The sequence below is a fragment of the Cetorhinus maximus genome, chromosome 25 (genome assembly GCF_964194155.1).
Source record: "Cetorhinus maximus chromosome 25, sCetMax3.hap1.1, whole genome shotgun sequence".
NCBI classification, from domain to species: domain Eukaryota; kingdom Metazoa; phylum Chordata; class Chondrichthyes; order Lamniformes; family Cetorhinidae; genus Cetorhinus; species Cetorhinus maximus.
Window position 1 is genome coordinate 1498390 of NC_135903.1, and position 18311 is coordinate 1516700.

At 41.8% G+C, this 18311-nt stretch overlaps 3 protein-coding genes across 4 annotated transcripts; all 3 read left to right on the top strand.

Annotated features, from left to right (window-relative positions):
• Positions 1–9392: 9392 nt before the first annotated feature.
• Positions 9393–13487, top strand: LOC144667790 (heat shock protein 30C-like). 2 transcript variants are annotated; one of them, XM_078529246.1, is made up of 2 exons: positions 9393–10223; positions 13373–13487. In XM_078529246.1, the coding sequence occupies exons 1-2, from the start codon at positions 9605–9607 to the stop codon at positions 13375–13377; spliced, it is 624 nt and encodes a 207-aa protein (XP_078385372.1). In that variant the 5' UTR covers positions 9393–9604; the 3' UTR covers positions 13378–13487. The 2 variants fall into 2 exon arrangements, with proteins under 2 accessions (XP_078385372.1, XP_078385371.1); XM_078529245.1 differs by lacking the exon at positions 13373–13487 and having other exon boundaries at positions 9393–10444.
• LOC144667789 (heat shock protein beta-11-like) lies at positions 12610–13417 on the top strand. The gene has a single exon (XM_078529243.1). It carries the CDS (start codon positions 12755–12757, stop codon positions 13415–13417), a length of 663 nt encoding a protein of 220 aa, XP_078385369.1. The 5' UTR covers positions 12610–12754.
• A 2780-nt stretch (positions 13488–16267) lies between the features above and the next one.
• LOC144667706 (heat shock protein beta-11-like) lies at positions 16268–17294 on the top strand. The gene has a single exon (XM_078529159.1). The coding sequence runs from the start codon at positions 16495–16497 to the stop codon at positions 17152–17154; it is 660 nt and encodes a 219-aa protein (XP_078385285.1). The 5' UTR covers positions 16268–16494; the 3' UTR covers positions 17155–17294.
• Positions 17295–18311: the final 1017 nt, after the last annotated feature.

Consider the following 18311-nt stretch of genomic DNA (forward strand, 5'->3'; position numbering starts at 1 on the left):
ATCCATGACCATGTCTTTGGCCTGTTTCTGACTCTGCACTCAATTTGGTGTTAATGTTGCTTTGGGGCCCTTTCACCTGCTCCTAGTGTTTTCTTTACATTGTCTCGGGAGAGAATTAAATTGAGGTGGAAAGAGATACAAAGATAGAAAGCAGAGTCAGAACCAAGAGGTGAGGAAGTGTGCTTCTGCTTCAATAATTTCAGTTGGATCATTATTGATACTGGAAGGGACATACATTCATGCACAGGGACTCTGCCTGCAAACAAAGGGAATATGTTCAAGCCTTGTGCCTTTTTAAAATTACCTGGGAGCTTGGGGAGCCTATAGTACCCCGCTGCTTTTTTAATGCAATGCTCTGGCCAATCACAATCGACTTGACAATCAACCAGCACCCTTTTCTCCTGCAGCATAAATTGTGACTGTTTGAAATTTGGCATTCTTGTGTTTGTCCTGATGAGTGCAAGACAAAAAGATTCAGCAACATGTCTCTCTTTTCAGCGATATTATTGATGTTGTTTGATCAGAAATTGAAAACTCACCATTAGACTGTTTAAAGTATATGTTTAATGTTGCAGAATTCAATTTCAAAAAGTGTATTTAAGAAAAAAAACTGAAAAATGACCATGTAAGTTATAAAATGGTCTGCAGTTATAAAATTTGGAGTATCTTTTGAGCTTCAATATAGCTCGCTCGATGAACTGGAAGGGAACTCTATCACATTCTTGAAGTGGTTTTAACTACATGGTGCTGGCGTGTTGCTGTAAGGAACCAATATTTTTCTCACCTTTAATTTGATGTTGCAGAAGTAATGCAGAATGGATGATCCCATTGTGTTAATGGACAGACAAGGCAGTGTTCATAACTTTGAGTGGAAACACAGCTGAAGCAGCTTTTTCTGTTTGACTGTATTCCCCTACGATCTGTAGTCCACCTTAAGTCCCTCTATCTGACAGTTCAAGTCTCATCTGATGTTTGGTGAGCATTCTGACCCCTCACTGAATGGAAAACCACTGACTGAAAAAAACTTCAGCCATCGCTGTGGAGCAGAGGCTGACACTTTATGCAAACCAAAGACAGGAACTGCAACTTTTTTTATATTAATAACTACAAGCATTTCATGTTCCCTTTTTGCACATAGAAGAACTTCAGTTAATATGCACCCTTTAAGTTGGTAGTTTATGGATATAATTTTATTAGCCAATATTGTAAAACGCATGCAAACCCTGAGGGTAGATAAATAGAATACATTTCCCAGACATAGAGAATGACCACACCCAGAATACTGTGTAGAGTTTTGGTCACCATACTTAAAGAGGAATATATTTGCATTGGAAGCAGTTCACAGAATCACAGTGCAGAAGAGGCCCTTCGGCCCATCGAGTCTGCACTGACATGTGAGAAACACCTGGCCTACCTACCTAATCCCATTTACCAGCACTTGGCTCATAGCCTTGAATGTTATGAAGTGCCAGGTGCTCATCCAGGTACTTTTTAAAGGATGTGAGGCAACCCGCCTCCACCACCCTCCCAGGCAGTGCATTCCAGACCGTCACCACCCTCTGGGTAAGAAGGTTTTTCCTCACATCCCCCCCTAAACCTCCTGCCCCTCACCTTGAACTTATGCCCCCTTGTGACTGACCCTTTAACTAAGGGGAACAGCTGCTCCCTATCCACCCTGTCCATGCCCCTCATAATCTTGTACACCTCGATCAGGTCGCCCCCTCGATCTTCTCTGCTCCAATGAAAACAACCCAAGTCCATCCAACCTCTCTTCATAACTTAAATGTTTCATCCCAGGCAACATCCTGGTGAATCTCCTCTGCACCCCCTCCAATGCAATCACATCCTTCCTATAATGTGGTGACCAGAACTGCACACTACTCCAGCTGTGGCCTCACCAAGGTTCTATACAACTCCAACATGACCTCCCTACTTTTGTAATCTATGCCTCGATTGTTAAAGGCAAGTGTCCCATATGCCTTTTTCACCACCCCACTAACATACCCCTCTGCCTTCAGAGATCTATGGACACACACGCCAAGGTCCCTTTGTTCCTCAGGCCTTCCTAGTGTCATGCTGTTCAATGAATACTTCCTTGTCAAATTACTCCTTCCAAAGTGTATCACCTCACACTTTTCAGGGTTAAATTCCATCTGCCACTTATCTGCCCATTTGACCATCCTGTCTATATCTTCCTGTAGCCCAAGACACTCATCTCACTGTTTACCACCTGGCCAATCTTTGTGTCATCCACAAACTTACTAATCCTCCCCCCGACATAGTCATCTATGTCGTTTATATAAATGATAAATAATAGGGGATCGAGCACAGATCCCTGTGGTACGGCACTGGACACTGGCTTCCAGTCACTAAAGCTTCCTTCTGTCATCACCCTCTGCCTCCTATAACTAAGCCAATTTTGAATCCACCTTATCAAATTACCCTGTATCCCATGTGCATTTGCCTTCTTTATAAGTCTCCCATGTGGGACCTTGTCAAAGGCTTTGCTGAAATCCATATAAACTACATCAACTACACTACCCTCATCTACACACCTGGTCACCTCCTCAAAAAATTCAATCAAATTTGTTAGGCATGACCTCCCTCTGACAAAGCCATGCTGACTATCCCTGATCAAACCTTGCCTCTCCAAGTGGAGATGGATACTCTCCTTCAGAACTTCCTCCAATAGTTTCCCTACCACTGACGTGAGACTCACTGGCCTGTAGTTCCCTGGCTTATCTGTACAACCCTTCTTAGATAGCGGAACCACATTAGCTGTTCTCCAGTCCTCTAGCACCTCCCCCGTGGCCAGAGAGGAATTAAAAATTTGGGTCAGAGCCCCTGTGATGATCTCCCATGCCTCCCTCAGCAGTCTGGGACACAAATCATTTGGACCTGGAGATTTGTCCACTTTTAAGTCTGCCAACACCTCCAATACCTTGTCACTCCCTATATCAACTTGCTCAAGAACTTTGCAGTCTCTCTCCCCGAGATCGATACCTTCATCCTCATTCTCTTGGGTGAAGACGGATGTGAAGTATTCATTCAACACTCTACCGATGTCCTCTGGCTCCACCCATAGATTGCCCCCCTTGGTCCCTTATGGGCCCTACTCTTTCCCTGGTTATCCTCTTCCCACTGATATACTTATAGAATATCTTGGGATTTTCCCTACTTTTACCAGCCAGAACTTTCTCATAACCCCTCTTTGCTCTCCTAATTGTTTTCTTAGGCTCCACCCTGCACTGTCTGTACTCCACTAATGCCTCCGCTGATTTGCTCCCCTTGTACCTGCTGAAAGCCTCTTTTTTCTTTCTCATCGTATCCTGAATATCTCTGGTCATCCATGGTTCTCTGGGCTTGTTACTCCTTCCTATCACCCTAGAGGGAACATGTTGAGTCTGTACCCTCCCCATTGCCTTTCTGAACACCCCCCACTGTTCCTCTGTAGATTTCCCCACAAGTAGCTGTTCCCAGTCTACCTTGGCCAAATCCTGCCTTATTTTACTAAAATCCACTCTCCCCCAATCCAAAACATTTTTTTGCAACTTGTTGATTTCTTTGTCCATAAGAAACTTAAACTGTACCATGTTGTGGTCGCTATCGCTAAAATGCTCGCCCACCACCACCTCAGCCACCTGTCCGGCTTCATTCCCCAGAATTAGGTCCAGCAATGTGCCATCCCTTATTGGACCCTCTATATATTGACCTAAAAAGTTCTCCTGTACACATTTCAAGAAATCCACTCCATCCAAGCCCTTAACACTATGTCTATCCCAATTAATGTTGGGAAAGTTGAAATCACCTAATATAATTACCCTATTGTTATTGTTTTTACACACCTCCGCAAATTGTGCACATATTTGCTCCTCAATTTCCTGCTGACTATCTGGGGGTCGATAATAAACACCTAACAATGTGGTTGCCCCTTTTTTATTCCTAAGTTCTACCCACAAAGCTTCATTTGATGCCCCCTCCAAGATATCATCTCTCCTTACTGCAGTAACTGACTCCTTAACTAATAATGCAACGTCTCCTCCTCTTTTACCCCCTCCCCTGTCTCGCCTGAAGATTCTATATCCCGGAATGTTGAGCTGCCAATCCTGCCCTTCCATCAACCACGTCTCAGTGATGGCTACGATATCACAATTCCACATGTCAATCCTCACCCTTAACTCATCCGTTTTACCTGTAATACTCCTGGCATTAAAGTAAAGGCCATCCTTCAGTTCAGAGAAGATTGAGGATAATTATTGGGATGAAAGGATGACCCCTGTAGAAAAGCTGAGCAGGTTGGACCTTTCCTCATTCGAAAAATAAGAGGTGATCTAATTGAAACATATAAGATTCAGAGGGGACTTGACAGGGTGGATGTGGAGAAGATGTTTCCTCTTGTGGAGGGATCTGGAACTAGGGGGACAGTTTAAAAATAAGGGGTTTCCATTTAAGATGAAGTTGAGGAATTCCTTTGCTCAGAGGGTCACTAGACTTTGGAATCCTCTTCCTTAGACAACAGTTGAGGCTGGGTCATTGAATATATTCAAGGCTGAGTCAGACAGATTGTTAATCGACAAGGGAGTCAAGGATTATGGTGTTGTGTGTAGGAGGGGTGGTGGGTGCAGGTAGGAAAACTGAGTTAAGTCACAATTAGATCAAGCACAATCTTATTAAAGTAGGCTTGAAGGGCCCAATCCCTTTCTTATGAACTTACTTATTTGAAGGAATCTAATTCCTGTTGCACATCAAATACGAAGATGGGACACAGAGTAAATTTATTTTCTGTTGTATTTAGTGACATATTTGGCAATATAATGAGTAAATCAAACTTGATTCCTTTATTGGCCCACATTGGTTCTCAGTCCGTCAATGCTTCAATTTTAAAATTCTCATCCACTTTTTCAAATCCCTCCATCGTCATGTCCCTTCCTATCTCTGTAACCTCTTCACACTCCACAACTCCATGCTCCTCCAGTCTAAGCCTCTTGCAAATTCCTGATTTTAATCACTCCACCATCGGCAGCAGTGCCTTCAGCTGCCCGGGAACTAATGTCCAGAATTTCCTCCCCTCTCTCTACCTCTCCCTTCCTTAAAATGCTGCTAAAAACATGCCTCTATGACCAAGCTTTTGGCCACTTGTCCGAATATCCCCTTAAGACACTGTCAAATTTTGTTTGATAATGAGCCTGTAAAGTGCCTTGGGATGTTTTACTACATTAAAGTCACTATCTAAATTCAAGTTAAATAATTTCTGTCTCTCTCTCTTCCTTTTTGTTACTTGCCTGTTCTGTTTTGCCCCTCGTGCCAGTATTTAAGAAGCAACTTACTGCAAAGATAAAACTGTACATTCCAAGATATAGAACAATGAAGCAAATAACTAGGAATATCAAATTCAATCTATTTGTCATCCACACATAATTAGATTTTTATGCAACATTTACTCAGATTTAGGACTGTGGACTCGATCAGTTCTAATTGCCACTTTCCATTTCTCCTGTTCCTATCATTAACTTTAACATTGCAGTCATTCTGTTCTCAGTGCCAACTTCTGGCTGGGCAGTAGCTGTTGTATCAGAGGTGACGTTAATAGGGACAGTTCGTTCATTCACAGCTGGAGTGCCAGGCATGAGGCTTGAACATTTAACCGACCATCCTGTAACAATTAAGAGCTTCAGCATTGACATCTTCTGGCAGCTGAAATTCTCTCCTGAAATCTTCATACTTGTAGCTGGAAGAGCCGCTGCCATCATCACTTTTCTTCTCGTGTTTTCCTGTCACCAGCACTTTTCTTCCAAGTACTTTCACATTCAGTTCTTCTGGGGAGAATCGCTGGACATCCAGGGACAGGGAAAAGCCATTTCCCTCCTTGTCCTCTGATTGTCTTTTACCTTCTTCATTCTTCATTGTCTGTTGTCCTGATTTCTTGGTCTCTGCTCCAACAATGTTTTTTAAGACCACCTCATTCTGTTCTCCGCTTCCACTATTTGTTTCTGCGTGTTGTGCTAAAACTGTTTAAAGGCTATTAGTGCTCCAGGATGCTGGTGTAGGCATCAGGAAGTGGAATCCTGACCACTCAGCATTTTTCTTTGCCTTTAATAATTCTTATCAGTTCTCAGAAAACCTTGGCTGATGGAGCCTCCCAATTTTCAGTCTCCAAGCATCCAGAACACATGTCTTAAACAGCCTACTCTGAGAAGTCTTCAACCTTGCAGATTAACTGAAGTTTGACACGCGTGAGATGTGAACAGTCATTTATTATAATACTTCAGTCTTGCATTAAACAGGAATTACTACTGCCAGCGTTCGAGTCCCACCCCAAGACTTGATGATCAAGGAAGGTACATTCATAACATGGTCAAACAGGTTGACTATTAGCCTGCAAATGCTTCCAACACATGCCAATCACAGATGGCATGAGTGGGAAGATTCCTGGTTAGTCATGTGATGGAAAGAAAGCTGGAGCCTCTACCATCACCATCCAAAGCTCCAGACTACAACATGGATGTAAAAAGTGCATGTTGCCACAGCAACTCAGACTCCCTGAGTGACCTGTAACACAGCATCACCACCACTACTGCTGCCAGTGACAAGCCGGCACAATTCTGGAATGTTCTAACTCAGTGACATCGTAAGTAGGAGGAGCTTGTCTGGAACACTTTCTCTGAAGATACTTTTGAACCTTACAAATGTACTGGACCCTCATAAGTCAAAATATAAAAATCAGTTTATGTTTTAATTTCCACTGTCTGTGAATCTCAGTAAAAAAAATGGAGAGTGGGCCAAACAGGAAATGAGGTCATTCGTGACCGATTCATGGTTGTCCTTTCACATCAGGAAATTTCAGTGCAGTTCGATTGTTTTTCTTTTCAAAGTTAAACAGTTAAAATTCAATTTACTGCTTTAGTACAGAAGATCAGGTGCACAGGTTGGAAATTAGTTAAGAATTCCACACACAGAGGACAGTTAAATCATTGATTTAAAAACTTAATTTTTTGGCCATGTTTTTAGGAAAATAAATATTTATTTCTTTAACACTTTTTGCAGAAAATTAAGACCTTGGGACAGTTTTAAATTGAATAAGGAAAGCAAAATATATTAGCAAGTATTTTAATGTTTTGGATAAAATGAATACATCAGGTAATTCACATTAAACCCGGACACCAACAAAGCATTCCACCCAATAATGGTCCTCTTTACATTAGGGTACAAGTGTTGGTATGCCAATGACACTGCTTAATTAAATCTTTAGGCTCTTCCTGGAGCTCAGAGGTTATCATCAGAACTGATGAAGAGTCATACGGACTCGAAACGTTAACTGTATTCATCTCCGCAGATGCTGTCAGACCTGCTGAGTTTTTCCAGCTATTTTTATTTTTGTTAAATATTTGCAAACTGTCTTATTTCTGCTAACAGAATAGTGCAAAAAAATTGGCTGTGGCAAGCCAATATGCTGTGCCCAAGCAGACACGTGTCCTTGTCTGTTTAATGTTGATACTTTGCCCTGCAAGTTGCTGGAAATGACAGCTGCTGTCCCTGTGAACAGGGTAAGAAGCACTTGGGTATCTCCTTAAACCAATCAGATTTAAAGATTCTGAAATTATTAGAAGGAGGACTGGCATGAAGTGTAATGTAGAGAGGTGAATTCAAGATCAAATCAGTTATAGGACGAGGAATATAAAAAAGGGGAAAAAGACTGGATTAAGAGAGAAAAAAAAAGAGGGGAAAAATTGAAAGTTTTAAAACTCCAACAACAATTAACACCTGAAGTAATATGATTTGAAACTTATACATAGATCATGGTGTGCGCTATTAGCTCGTTGTTACTTAGACAACAGTATTTGATCCATTAATGTATGTTGAATGTGCTGCCCAGTTTAATACAAGCAGAGGAATACTGTACAGTACGTGCTTACCTATTGACCATATGTCTGCTGCTCTTTCCAGTAGGTGGCAGCGTTCCATACATTAATGATTAACCAGGAAATTAGCTGAGATGGTGATTTCTTTAATCTGTAAGTGTGCTCTGATTCTGCACAGCACAGCACCCCACATCCACCACATTAATTCCCTTTATTATGTTGAAATAATTTTGAAGGGGAAATATATTGAGTCATCATTTACAGCTAGGATCCAAGTGATCCCCTTCACTGTTGTCTTTTTTTCTGTTTCCTTTCTACAATCTTACAATCTCTAATATATTTCAATGTCTTGTGTATAGTGCAAAGTTCCTTAGCAATAGCTATCCCATCACACTTAGCTAATAAATACAGTTTTCCCAACTCAGCAATGCCACAGGTGAGATGGCAGTCTTTTCCGGAATGTAGTAACAGTAAGTGATTATTATGCTGTTTCCACTGTGCAAAACACACTTTAAAGTTTGCAAATTATACAAAAGTCAAAATTAATTGACTGTGCGCACAGGTTGGGCTATTAACACAGGAAAAGAGTCCAGAGTATTGACAGAAGATTGTAGAACTGGTGAATAATGGGCCATTTGTAACAACATATTGCAGGAAATACATACACAAAACAATGGAATTAATGGCTCAGTGTGTGATAGTACCAGAAATTTATATATTCCACATCAAACTGGCCTGAATGTCATTTTCTTATCAATCTATTCTGCTGCTGCACAATAATACAAGAATCTCTCTCCATGACAGTAACTGCACAAAAAACATTTAGAAAATGAAGTTCTTAATATGAACACCTTATATTTGAGATTAGATAAGTAAAATGCTTCTGCTACTTTAAAAAAACACTTTATGACACCAAGATAAAAGCAAAAAGCTGTGGATGCTAGAAATCCAAAACAAAAATAAAAATAAAAATAGCTGGAAAAACTCAGCAGGTCTGGCAGCATCTGCGGAGAGGAACACAGTTAACATTTCAAGTCCATATGACTCTTCAACAGAACTAAGGAAAAATTGAAAAGAGGTGAAAGATAAGCTGGTTTAAGGGGGGGTGAGACAAGTAGAGCTGGATAGAGGGCCAGTAATTAATTTAATTAGCACATTCATTAGATAATATCACCATCTTCAACACCTCTTTGTCCTTTTGTCTATGACATCTTTTGGTTATCTCCACCTATCACTGGCCCTCTATCCAGGTCTACCTGTCCCACCCCCCCTTAAACCAGCTTATATTTCACCTCTTTTCTATTATTCCTTAGTTCTGTTGAAGAGGCATACGGACTTGAAACGTTAACTGTCCATCTCTCTGCAGATGCTGTCAGACCTGCTGAGTTTTTCCAGGTATTTTTATTTTTGTTTTGGATTTCCAGTATCGGCAGTTTTTTGCTTTTATATTAACATTGCTCTCTATTCCCTCACTGGCTGAGTACATTCCAGAAGTCTCTGGAACGGCTCCAGTGGGTGTCACTGAGTCGAGTCATTCTTGTTTAAAGCAAGGCTGGGATGAGATGTCATTTATTTGCAGCTCACATGTCATAAACCCAGCAAAGTTGAGTTCATTCTGGAAATGTCTGGGTTTCTGGGAGTAGAATATATAAGGCGTGTGTTCTGAGTGCTGCAGCAGATCAGAGACTGAAGACTGGGAGTTCACATCAGTCGGTTTGAGAGAAGTGAGAGAAGAGGCAGAGACAATGCTGAGCTGTCGGGCTTTCCACCCTTCACGTCTGTGCCAGCAGCCAGTGTACACATTGTGGCCTGTTCCACACAGGGTCTGGGAGCCGCTTGAATGCAACACGTGGAAACAGGTAGAAGAAGTGAGAAAGAGCATGAACTTCATGGAGCGAGTTCTTGAGGAGCTGGCAAAAGCATTTTGGGAGGAAAAACCAAGAAATCAGGACAACAGACCTGATGATAATGAAGAAGGTAAAAGACAATCAGAGGACAAGGAGGGAGATGGCTTTTCTCTGTCCCTGGATGTCCAGCGATTCTCTCCAGAAGAACTGAAGGTGAAAGTACTTGGAAGAAAAGTGCTGGTGACAGGAAAACACGAGAAGAAAAGTGATGATGGCAGCGGCTCTTCCAGCTACAAATATGAAGAGTTCAGGAGAGAATTTCAGCTGCCAGAAGATGTCGATGCTGAAGCTCTTAACTGCTGTTTGTCACAGGATGGTCGGTTAAAGGTTCAAGCCCCACGCCTGGCACTGCCAGCTGTGAATGAACGAACCGTGCCCGTCAACATCACCTCGGATACAACAACCAGTCCCCGGCTAAATCCTGGCCAAGAGGCACCGAAACTGGAGAGTGGGAAGGGTGAGAGGAACAAGGAAGAGCAGGAAGTAAAAATGGACAATTAAACCTCATTTACAGTTAACTTTTGTACGACGTAAGAGTGGTTTATTTGCAGAAATGAGTTTCTGAGACTATGATATGAAGGCATTATGTTGAAAATTAATTGTTTTCATCTTGTATGTTTGAACTGTGTTGTTAGCCGCGTTCATGTGGATTATTTTTATATATATTTATTTTGGAACAATAAATACTTTTGAAAAAAATGATGATTTCGCTTTTTCACTTCATAAAAAATTAAACTGAAAAACTAGACACTTACTTCCTTTACACTCAGTAAAAAAAAACCACATTGGCCAGAATTTTACGCTCCTCCATGCCCAGCGGGAGCTGAGACGGTGTGGGGGGTGGGTGGGGGGGGTGTGGGGGTGGGGGGGGAGCGTGTAATTGGATGGACGGATTCCCTCGGGTCCTGCCTGCCCTGACCTTTCACTGATTTTATGCTGGGTCGGGCATGGGTTCAGAGTGGAAGCCTGGTCTTACCCCAGCTAAGGCCCTTAATGCCAGTTCAGGGCCGTTTCTTGCCAACCTCAATCTTTAGGCTGGTGCGCTGATGACAGCTCAGGTGGGAAAATCCATGAAAGAAGAGATTTTGATCTCGGGTGGGAAGGGGGCTGGTGGGTGACTCACATCAGAAGTCCCCTTCTGACTGGAGGTGCCCTCTCCTGTTGGCCTGGTGCCCTCTGGACATCCCTCCCCTGCCGGCCTATCGTCCGAGATCCCGATCCCCCCCATCGTGATTCCCGAGGCCTCCCCTACCTTCCCCACCCGGACCCCTGACGCCTTTTGCTCCACTTCCAGGGTCTTAGTCCCAGAAATCGTCGTGCAGTTAGTGCGCCTTTCCCTGTCATCCCAAAAATTCAGGGCATTTTAACTAGAATTAATTTAAAACCCAGAGAAAGAATTCTCTATGTCAAGATCTGTCTGAAATTGAACTCAGTTCGTTAAAAAATATGTCAACTTATTGCACAGACCCAGTGCACCAAATCTCTGTATTACTCTGCAGCCTGACAATGAGCAGCAACAACAGCTTATCTTCCAACACAGACACCAGACTGGACACCACTCAATTACTGATGGTGGAATCCTCTTTCATTGGGGTTATCTATTCAATATGAATAACTGGGAGGAAAAGTAAAGTTAGTTGCATTGTAAGCAACTTGTATAAAGTTTCAGTGAAATAATATTACTGATTCTGTCCCCTGAACATAAGAACATAAAGAATAGGAACAGGCGTAGGCCATTCTGCCCCTTGATCCCCTCCTTCACCATTCAGTTAGATCATGACTGATCTGATTGTGGCCTTACCTCCATTTTCCTGTCTGTCCCCCCATAACACTTGGATTCATTGTCAATCAAACATCTGTCAAACAGCTGTGAATATATTCAATGGCCCAGCCTGACACTGCTCACTGGGGAAGAAAAGTGAGAACACTGGCGACCCTCTGAGAGAAGAAATTTCTCCTCATCTTCATTTAAATGCCACAGCTCTTATTTTTAAACTGCCACCTAGTTCCTGATTCCCCCTGAGGGCGATCATCCTCTCACCAGCTACCCTGTCAAACCCCAAAGAATCTTACACATTTCAATAAGGGATCTGTATCTCCCTGTATCAGTATGGTGTGTAATATTTCTTGCCGACAGGCAGCAGTAATGTTCCCTCAGTAAATTTACTGGATGATACTGACGGACTCGTGTGTTCAGGTTGATGCTGGACAGTGGGAAACATCAACAATCGTATCACAGGTTGTGGAATACATGGGCAACGCCACAGCTTATTTATTAGTTAAAATGTTAAATGGTTCTAGATCAATCGGTAATTTATATTAATTTTCATATTTGAAAATTTCATATCAAAATACAAAACAGACAACAGGATTTAGTAACTTTGAAGTGCACAGCAGCTTTATCTGTAAATAATCCATTTTTAAACATGTTATTATGAATAGAACAAAACTAACACCTCGATCCAAACTTCACTTAAAACAAACAGATTTGAATTTCACTCTATTACACAGTTAAAAATCGCTTTAATATCACCAAAATCACTAAAAAGCGCAATACTAGAAAGCCAAATATGGACTCAGCATTCTCCCATAATATCAGTTTATATTTCATTCGCATAAACAGATCCTGCTCCTCACGAAACTCACTTTCTTGCACTTGCTATACCTGCTGCTAGGCTGTCAATCACTAACATTGCTCCTCCCATCTATTCCCTCACTGGCTGAGTACATTCCAGAAGTCTCTGGAACGGCTCCAGTGGGTGTCACTGAGTCGAGTCATTCTTGTTTAAAGCAAGGCTGGGATGAGATGTCATTTATTTGCAGCTCACGTGTCATTACCCAGCAAAGTTGAGTTCATTCTGGAAATGTCTGGGTTTCTGGGAGTAGAATATATAAGGCGTGTGTTCTGAGTGCTGCAGCAGATCAGAGACTGAAGACTGGGAGTTCACATCAGTCGGTTTGAGAGAAGTGAGAGAAGAGGCAGAGACAATGCTGAGCTGTCGGGCTTTCCACCCTTCACGTCTGTGCCAGCAGCCTGTGTACACATTGTGGCCTGTTCCACACAGGGTCTGGGAGCCGCTTGAATGCAACACGTGGAAAGAGGTGGAAGAAGCGAGAAAGAGCATGAACTTCATGGAGCGAGTTCTTGAGGAGCTGGCAAAAGAATTTTGGGAGGAAAAACCAAGAAATCAGGACAACAGGCCTGATGATAATGAAGAAGGTAAAAGACAATCAGAGGACAACGAGGGAAATGGCTTTTCTCTGTCCCTGGATGTCCAGCGATTCTCCCCAGAAGAACTGAATGTGAAAGTACTTGGAAGAAAAGTGCTGGTGACAGGAAAACACGAGAAGAAAAGTGATGATGGCAGCGGCTCTTCCAGCTACAAATATGAAGAGTTGAGGAGAGAATTTCAGCTGCCAGAAGATGTCGATGCTGAAGCTCTTAACTGCTGTTTGTCACAGGACGGTCAGTTAAAGGTTCAAGCCCCACGCCTGGCACTGCCAGCTGTGAATGAACGAGTCGTGCCCGTCAACATCACCTCGGATACAACAACCAGTCCCCAGCTAAATCCTGGCCAATTGGCACCGAAACTGGAGAGTGGGAAGGATGAGGGGAACAAGGAAGAGGAGGAAGTAAAAATGGACAATTAAAACTCATTTACAGTTATCTTTTGTAAGAAGTAAGAATGGTTTATTTGCAGAAATGAGTTTCTGAGACCATGAAACGAAGTCATAATGCTGAAAATGAATTGTTAATGTGTAAGTCTGAACTGTGTTGTTATCGGAATTCATGTGGATTGTTTTTATATATATGTATTTGGAAAAATAAATACTTTTGAAAATAATAGTGATGATTCAGCTTTTTTACCCTGTATAAAGAAACTAAAGTGACTCAGCGGAGAGACTAGACGTTTAGTTCTTATATTCTCAGTGAAGAAAAACATATTTTAATTTGGATTCACCTAAAACCCAGAGAAAAAATTCTATTTGTCAAGATCTGTCTCCAACTGGTCTCAGTCCAGTAAACAATATATCAAATGATTGCACAGACCCAGTGCACCAAATCTCTGTATTACTCTGCAGCCTGACAATGAGCAGCAACAACAGCTTATCTTCCAACACAGACACCAGACTGGACACCACTCAATTACTGATGGCGGAATCCTCTTTCATTGGAGTTACCTGTTCAATTTAAATAATTGGGAGTAAAAGCAAAGTTACTTGCATTGTAAGCAACTTTTATAAAGTTTCTGGGAAATAATAACACTGATCCAGTACTATTGAACATAAGAACATCTGGAACAGGAGCATGTGTAGGCCATTCGGCCCCTCAAGCCTCCTTCACCATTCAATGCATCACAGTTTACCTAATTCTGGCCATAATTCCACCTTCCTCTCCGCTCCCCATGACCCTTGACTCCATTGTCAATCCAAAATCCATCTAACAGCCTTGAATATACTCAAAGGCCCAGCTCTCCTGCTCACTGTGGAAGAGAGTTCCAATCGCAAACCTCCCTCTGAGAGAAGAAATTTCCCTGCATCTCCATCTTAAGAGGCAGACCTCTTATTTTTAAAGTTTCTCCTAGTTCTTGACTTCCCCCCTGAGGGAGAATATCCTCTCAGCAGCTATCCTGTCCAGCCCCAAAGAATCTTCCACACTTCAATAAGGGATCTGTATCTTACTGGATCAGTGTGGTGTGTAATATTTCTTGCAGTGTCAGTCAGCAGTTATATTCCTTCAGCAAATTTACTGTATGATACTGACGGACAAACAGCTCGTGTGTTTAGGTTGATGCTGGACAGTGGGAAACATCAACAATCGTATCACAGGTTGCGGAATACGTGAGTAACACCACAGCTTATTTATTTGTTAAAATGTTAAATGGTGTAAAAATGTAAATCCAGCCTCTGAACTTAGACTGAACCTGGAATCTATTTGATCGTAATGCTGCCAAAACACACCTGAGAATAAAGATTTATGTTGTAGTTTATAGGAAACTCCTGTGTGTGATGGAAACTCTCATTTACCAATTTAGGAACTTATGATGTTGAGAACTTGGCAACAACATTAATAGGCTGGGCCTTCATATTCATGAATTTAACATAATACAATATAAAATTAAAACATTGCTACATTTAATCAATAATATGTTGTCAATGTTGATGTTATCATTGAAGAGACCAGAGGGAAGATGAGCAGTTTTCATTTGTGTTGTTTTTTGTTACTGGAATGGATGAAGTGAAAGGGTAGATTCTATGGCAACTTTCAATATGGAAAAAGATATATACCTGCAAAGAAATAATTTGCAGAGTTTTGGCGAAAGAGCAGGGGAGTCGGGAGTAATTGGATAGCACTTTCAAAGACCTGACATAGGTGTGGTGGACCGAATGGCCTCATTTTGAGCTGAGAGATTCTGGACCTGTCAGTAATTTATTATTAATTTTCTATATTTGCAAATCTTATATCAAAATACATAATGGACAACATGCTTTAGTAATTATGAATTACACAGCAGCTTTATATGTATCTATTCTGTTTCTAAACCTATGTTATTAGGATTAGAACGGAATTAATGCCTCAATCCGAACTTCACTCTTACAAAACTGATTTGAATTTCAAAAACAAAAACAGAAATACCTGGAAAAACTCAGCAGGTCTGGCAGCATCGGTGGAGAAGAGCACAGTTGACGTTTGAGTCCTCATGACCCTTCAACAGAACTAAGTAAAAATAGGAAAGGTGTGAAATATAAGCTGGTTTAAGGGGGGGTGGGTGGGACAAGAAGAGTTGGATAGAGGGCCAGTGATAGGAGGAGATAACCAAAAGATGTCATAGACAAAAGGAAAAAAGAGGTGTTGAAGGGAGTGATATTATTTAAAGGAATGTGCTAATTAAGGGTAGAAAGCAGGACGAGCAAGGTATAGATAGCCCTAGTGGGGGAGGGGTGGGGTGAAGGAATACTAAAAAGGCTAAAAGGTAAAGATAAAGTAATGGATGGAAATACATTTAAATATAATGGAAATAGGTGGGAAAGGAAAAATCCATATAAATTTTGGAAAAAACAAAAAGGAGGGGGGAAAACGGAAAGGGGGTGGGGATGGAGGAGAGAGTTCATGATCTAAAATTTTTGAACTCAATATTCAGCCCGGAAGGCTGTAAAGTGCCTAGTCGGAAGATGAGGTGCTGTTCCTCCAGTTTGCGTTGAGCTTCACTGGAACATTGCAGCAAGCCAATTTGAATTTCACTCTTTTTCATTGATAGATGTGGCTTCAACATCTCAGAAATCAATGAAAACAGCAATACTAGAAAGAAAAACACCACATTCTCTCATAGAATCTGTTCAAAGTTCATTCAGTTAAACGCATCTTATTCTCAGAATATCTCATGTGTTTACACTTGCTCTGCCTTCTGTGAGGCTGTCAATCATTAACAATGCTCCTCCCATCTATTCCCTCACTGGCTGAGTACATTCCAGAAGTCTCTGGAACGGCTCCAGTGGGTGTCACTGAGTCGAGTCATTCTTGTTTAAAGCAAGGCTGGGATGAGACGTCATTTATTTTCAGTTCACGTGTCATAAACCCAGCAAAGTTGAGTTCATTCTGGAAATGTCTGGGTTTCTGGGAGTAGAATATATAAGGCGTGTGTTCTGAGTGCTGCAGCAGATCAGAGACTGAAGACTGGGAGTTCACATCAGTCGGTTTGAGAGAAGTGAGAGAAGAGGCAGAGACAATGCTGAGCTGTCGGGCTTTCCACCCTTCACGTCGGTGCCAGCAGCCTGTGTACACATTGTGGCCTGTTCCACACAGGGTCTGGGAGCCTCTTGAATGCAACACGTGGAAAGAGGTGGAAGAAGCGAGAAAGAGCATGAACTTCATGGAGCGAGTTCTTGAGGAGCTGGCAAAAGAATTTTGGGAGGAAAAACCAAGAAATCAGGACAACAGGCCTGATGATAATGAAGAAGGTAAAAGACAATCAGAGGACAAGGAGGGAGATGGCTTTTCCCTGTCCCTGGATGTCCAGCGATTCTCCCCAGAAGAACTGAATGTGAAAGTACTTGGAAAAAAAGTGCTGGTGACAGGAAAACACGAGAAGAAAAGTGATGATGGCAGCGGCTCTTACAGCTTCAATTATGAAGAGTTCAGGAGAGAATTTCAGCTGCCAGAAGATGTCGATGCTGAAGCTCTTAACTGCTGTTTGTCACAGGACGGTCGGTTAAAGGTTCAAGCCCCACGCCTGGCACTGCCAGCTGTGAATGAACGAATCGTGCCCGTCAACATCACCTCGGATACAACAACCAGTCCCCGGCTAAATCCTGGCCAAGAGGCACCGAAACTGGAGAGTGGGAAGGATGAGAGGAAAAATGAGGAGGAAGTGAAAATGGACAATTAAATCTCATTTACAGTTATCTTTTGTAAGAAGTAAGAATGGTTTATTTGCAGAAATGAGTTTCTGAGACCATGAAATGAAGGCATAATGCTGAAAATGAATTGTTAATGTGTAAGTCTGAACTGTGTTGTTATCAGAATTCATGTGGATTGTTTTTATATATATGTATTTGGAAAAATAAATACTTTTGAAAATAATAGTGATGATTCAGCTTTTTTACCTTGTATAAAGAAACTAAAGTGACTCAGCGGAGAGACTAGACGTTTAGTTCCTATATTCTCAGTGAGGAAACACATATTTTAATTTGGATTCACCTAAAACCCAGAGAAAAAATTCTATTTGTCAAGATCTGTCTCCAACTGGTCTCAGTCCAGTAAACAATATATCAAATTATTGCACAGACCCAGTGCACCAAATCTCTGTATTACTCTGCAGCCTGACAATGAGCAGCAACAACAGCTTATCTTCCAACACAGACACCAGACTGGACACCACTCAATTACTGATGGTGGAATCCTCTTTCATTGGAGTTACCTGTTCAATTTAAATAATTGGGAGTAAAAGCAAAGTTATTTGCATTGTTACCAACTTTTATAAAGTTTCTGTGAAATAATAACACTGATCCTGTACTACTGAACATAAGAACATCTGGAACAGGAGCATGCGTAGGCCATTCGGCCCCTCAAGTCTCCTTCACCATTCAATGCATCACAGTTTACCTAATTCTGGCCATAATTCCACCTTCCTCTCCGCTCCCCATAACCCTTGACTCCATTGTCAATCCAAAATCCATCTAACAGCCTTGAATATAATCAAAGACCCAGCTCTCCTGCTCACTGTGGAAGAGAGTTCCAATCACAAAGGCCCCTCTGAGAGAAGACATTTCTCTGCATCTCCATCTTAAGTGGCAAACCTCTTATTTTTAAAGTGCCTCCTAGTTCTTGACTTCCCCCCTGAGGGAGAATATCCTCTCAGTAGCTATCCTGTCCAGCCCCAAAGAATCTTCCACACTTCAATAAGGGATCTGTATCTTAATGGATCAGTGTGGTGTGTAATATTTCTTGCAGTGTCAGTCAGCAGTTACATTCCTTCAGCAAATTTACTGTATGATACGGACGGACAAACAGATCGTGTGTTTAGGCTGATGTTGGACAGTGGGA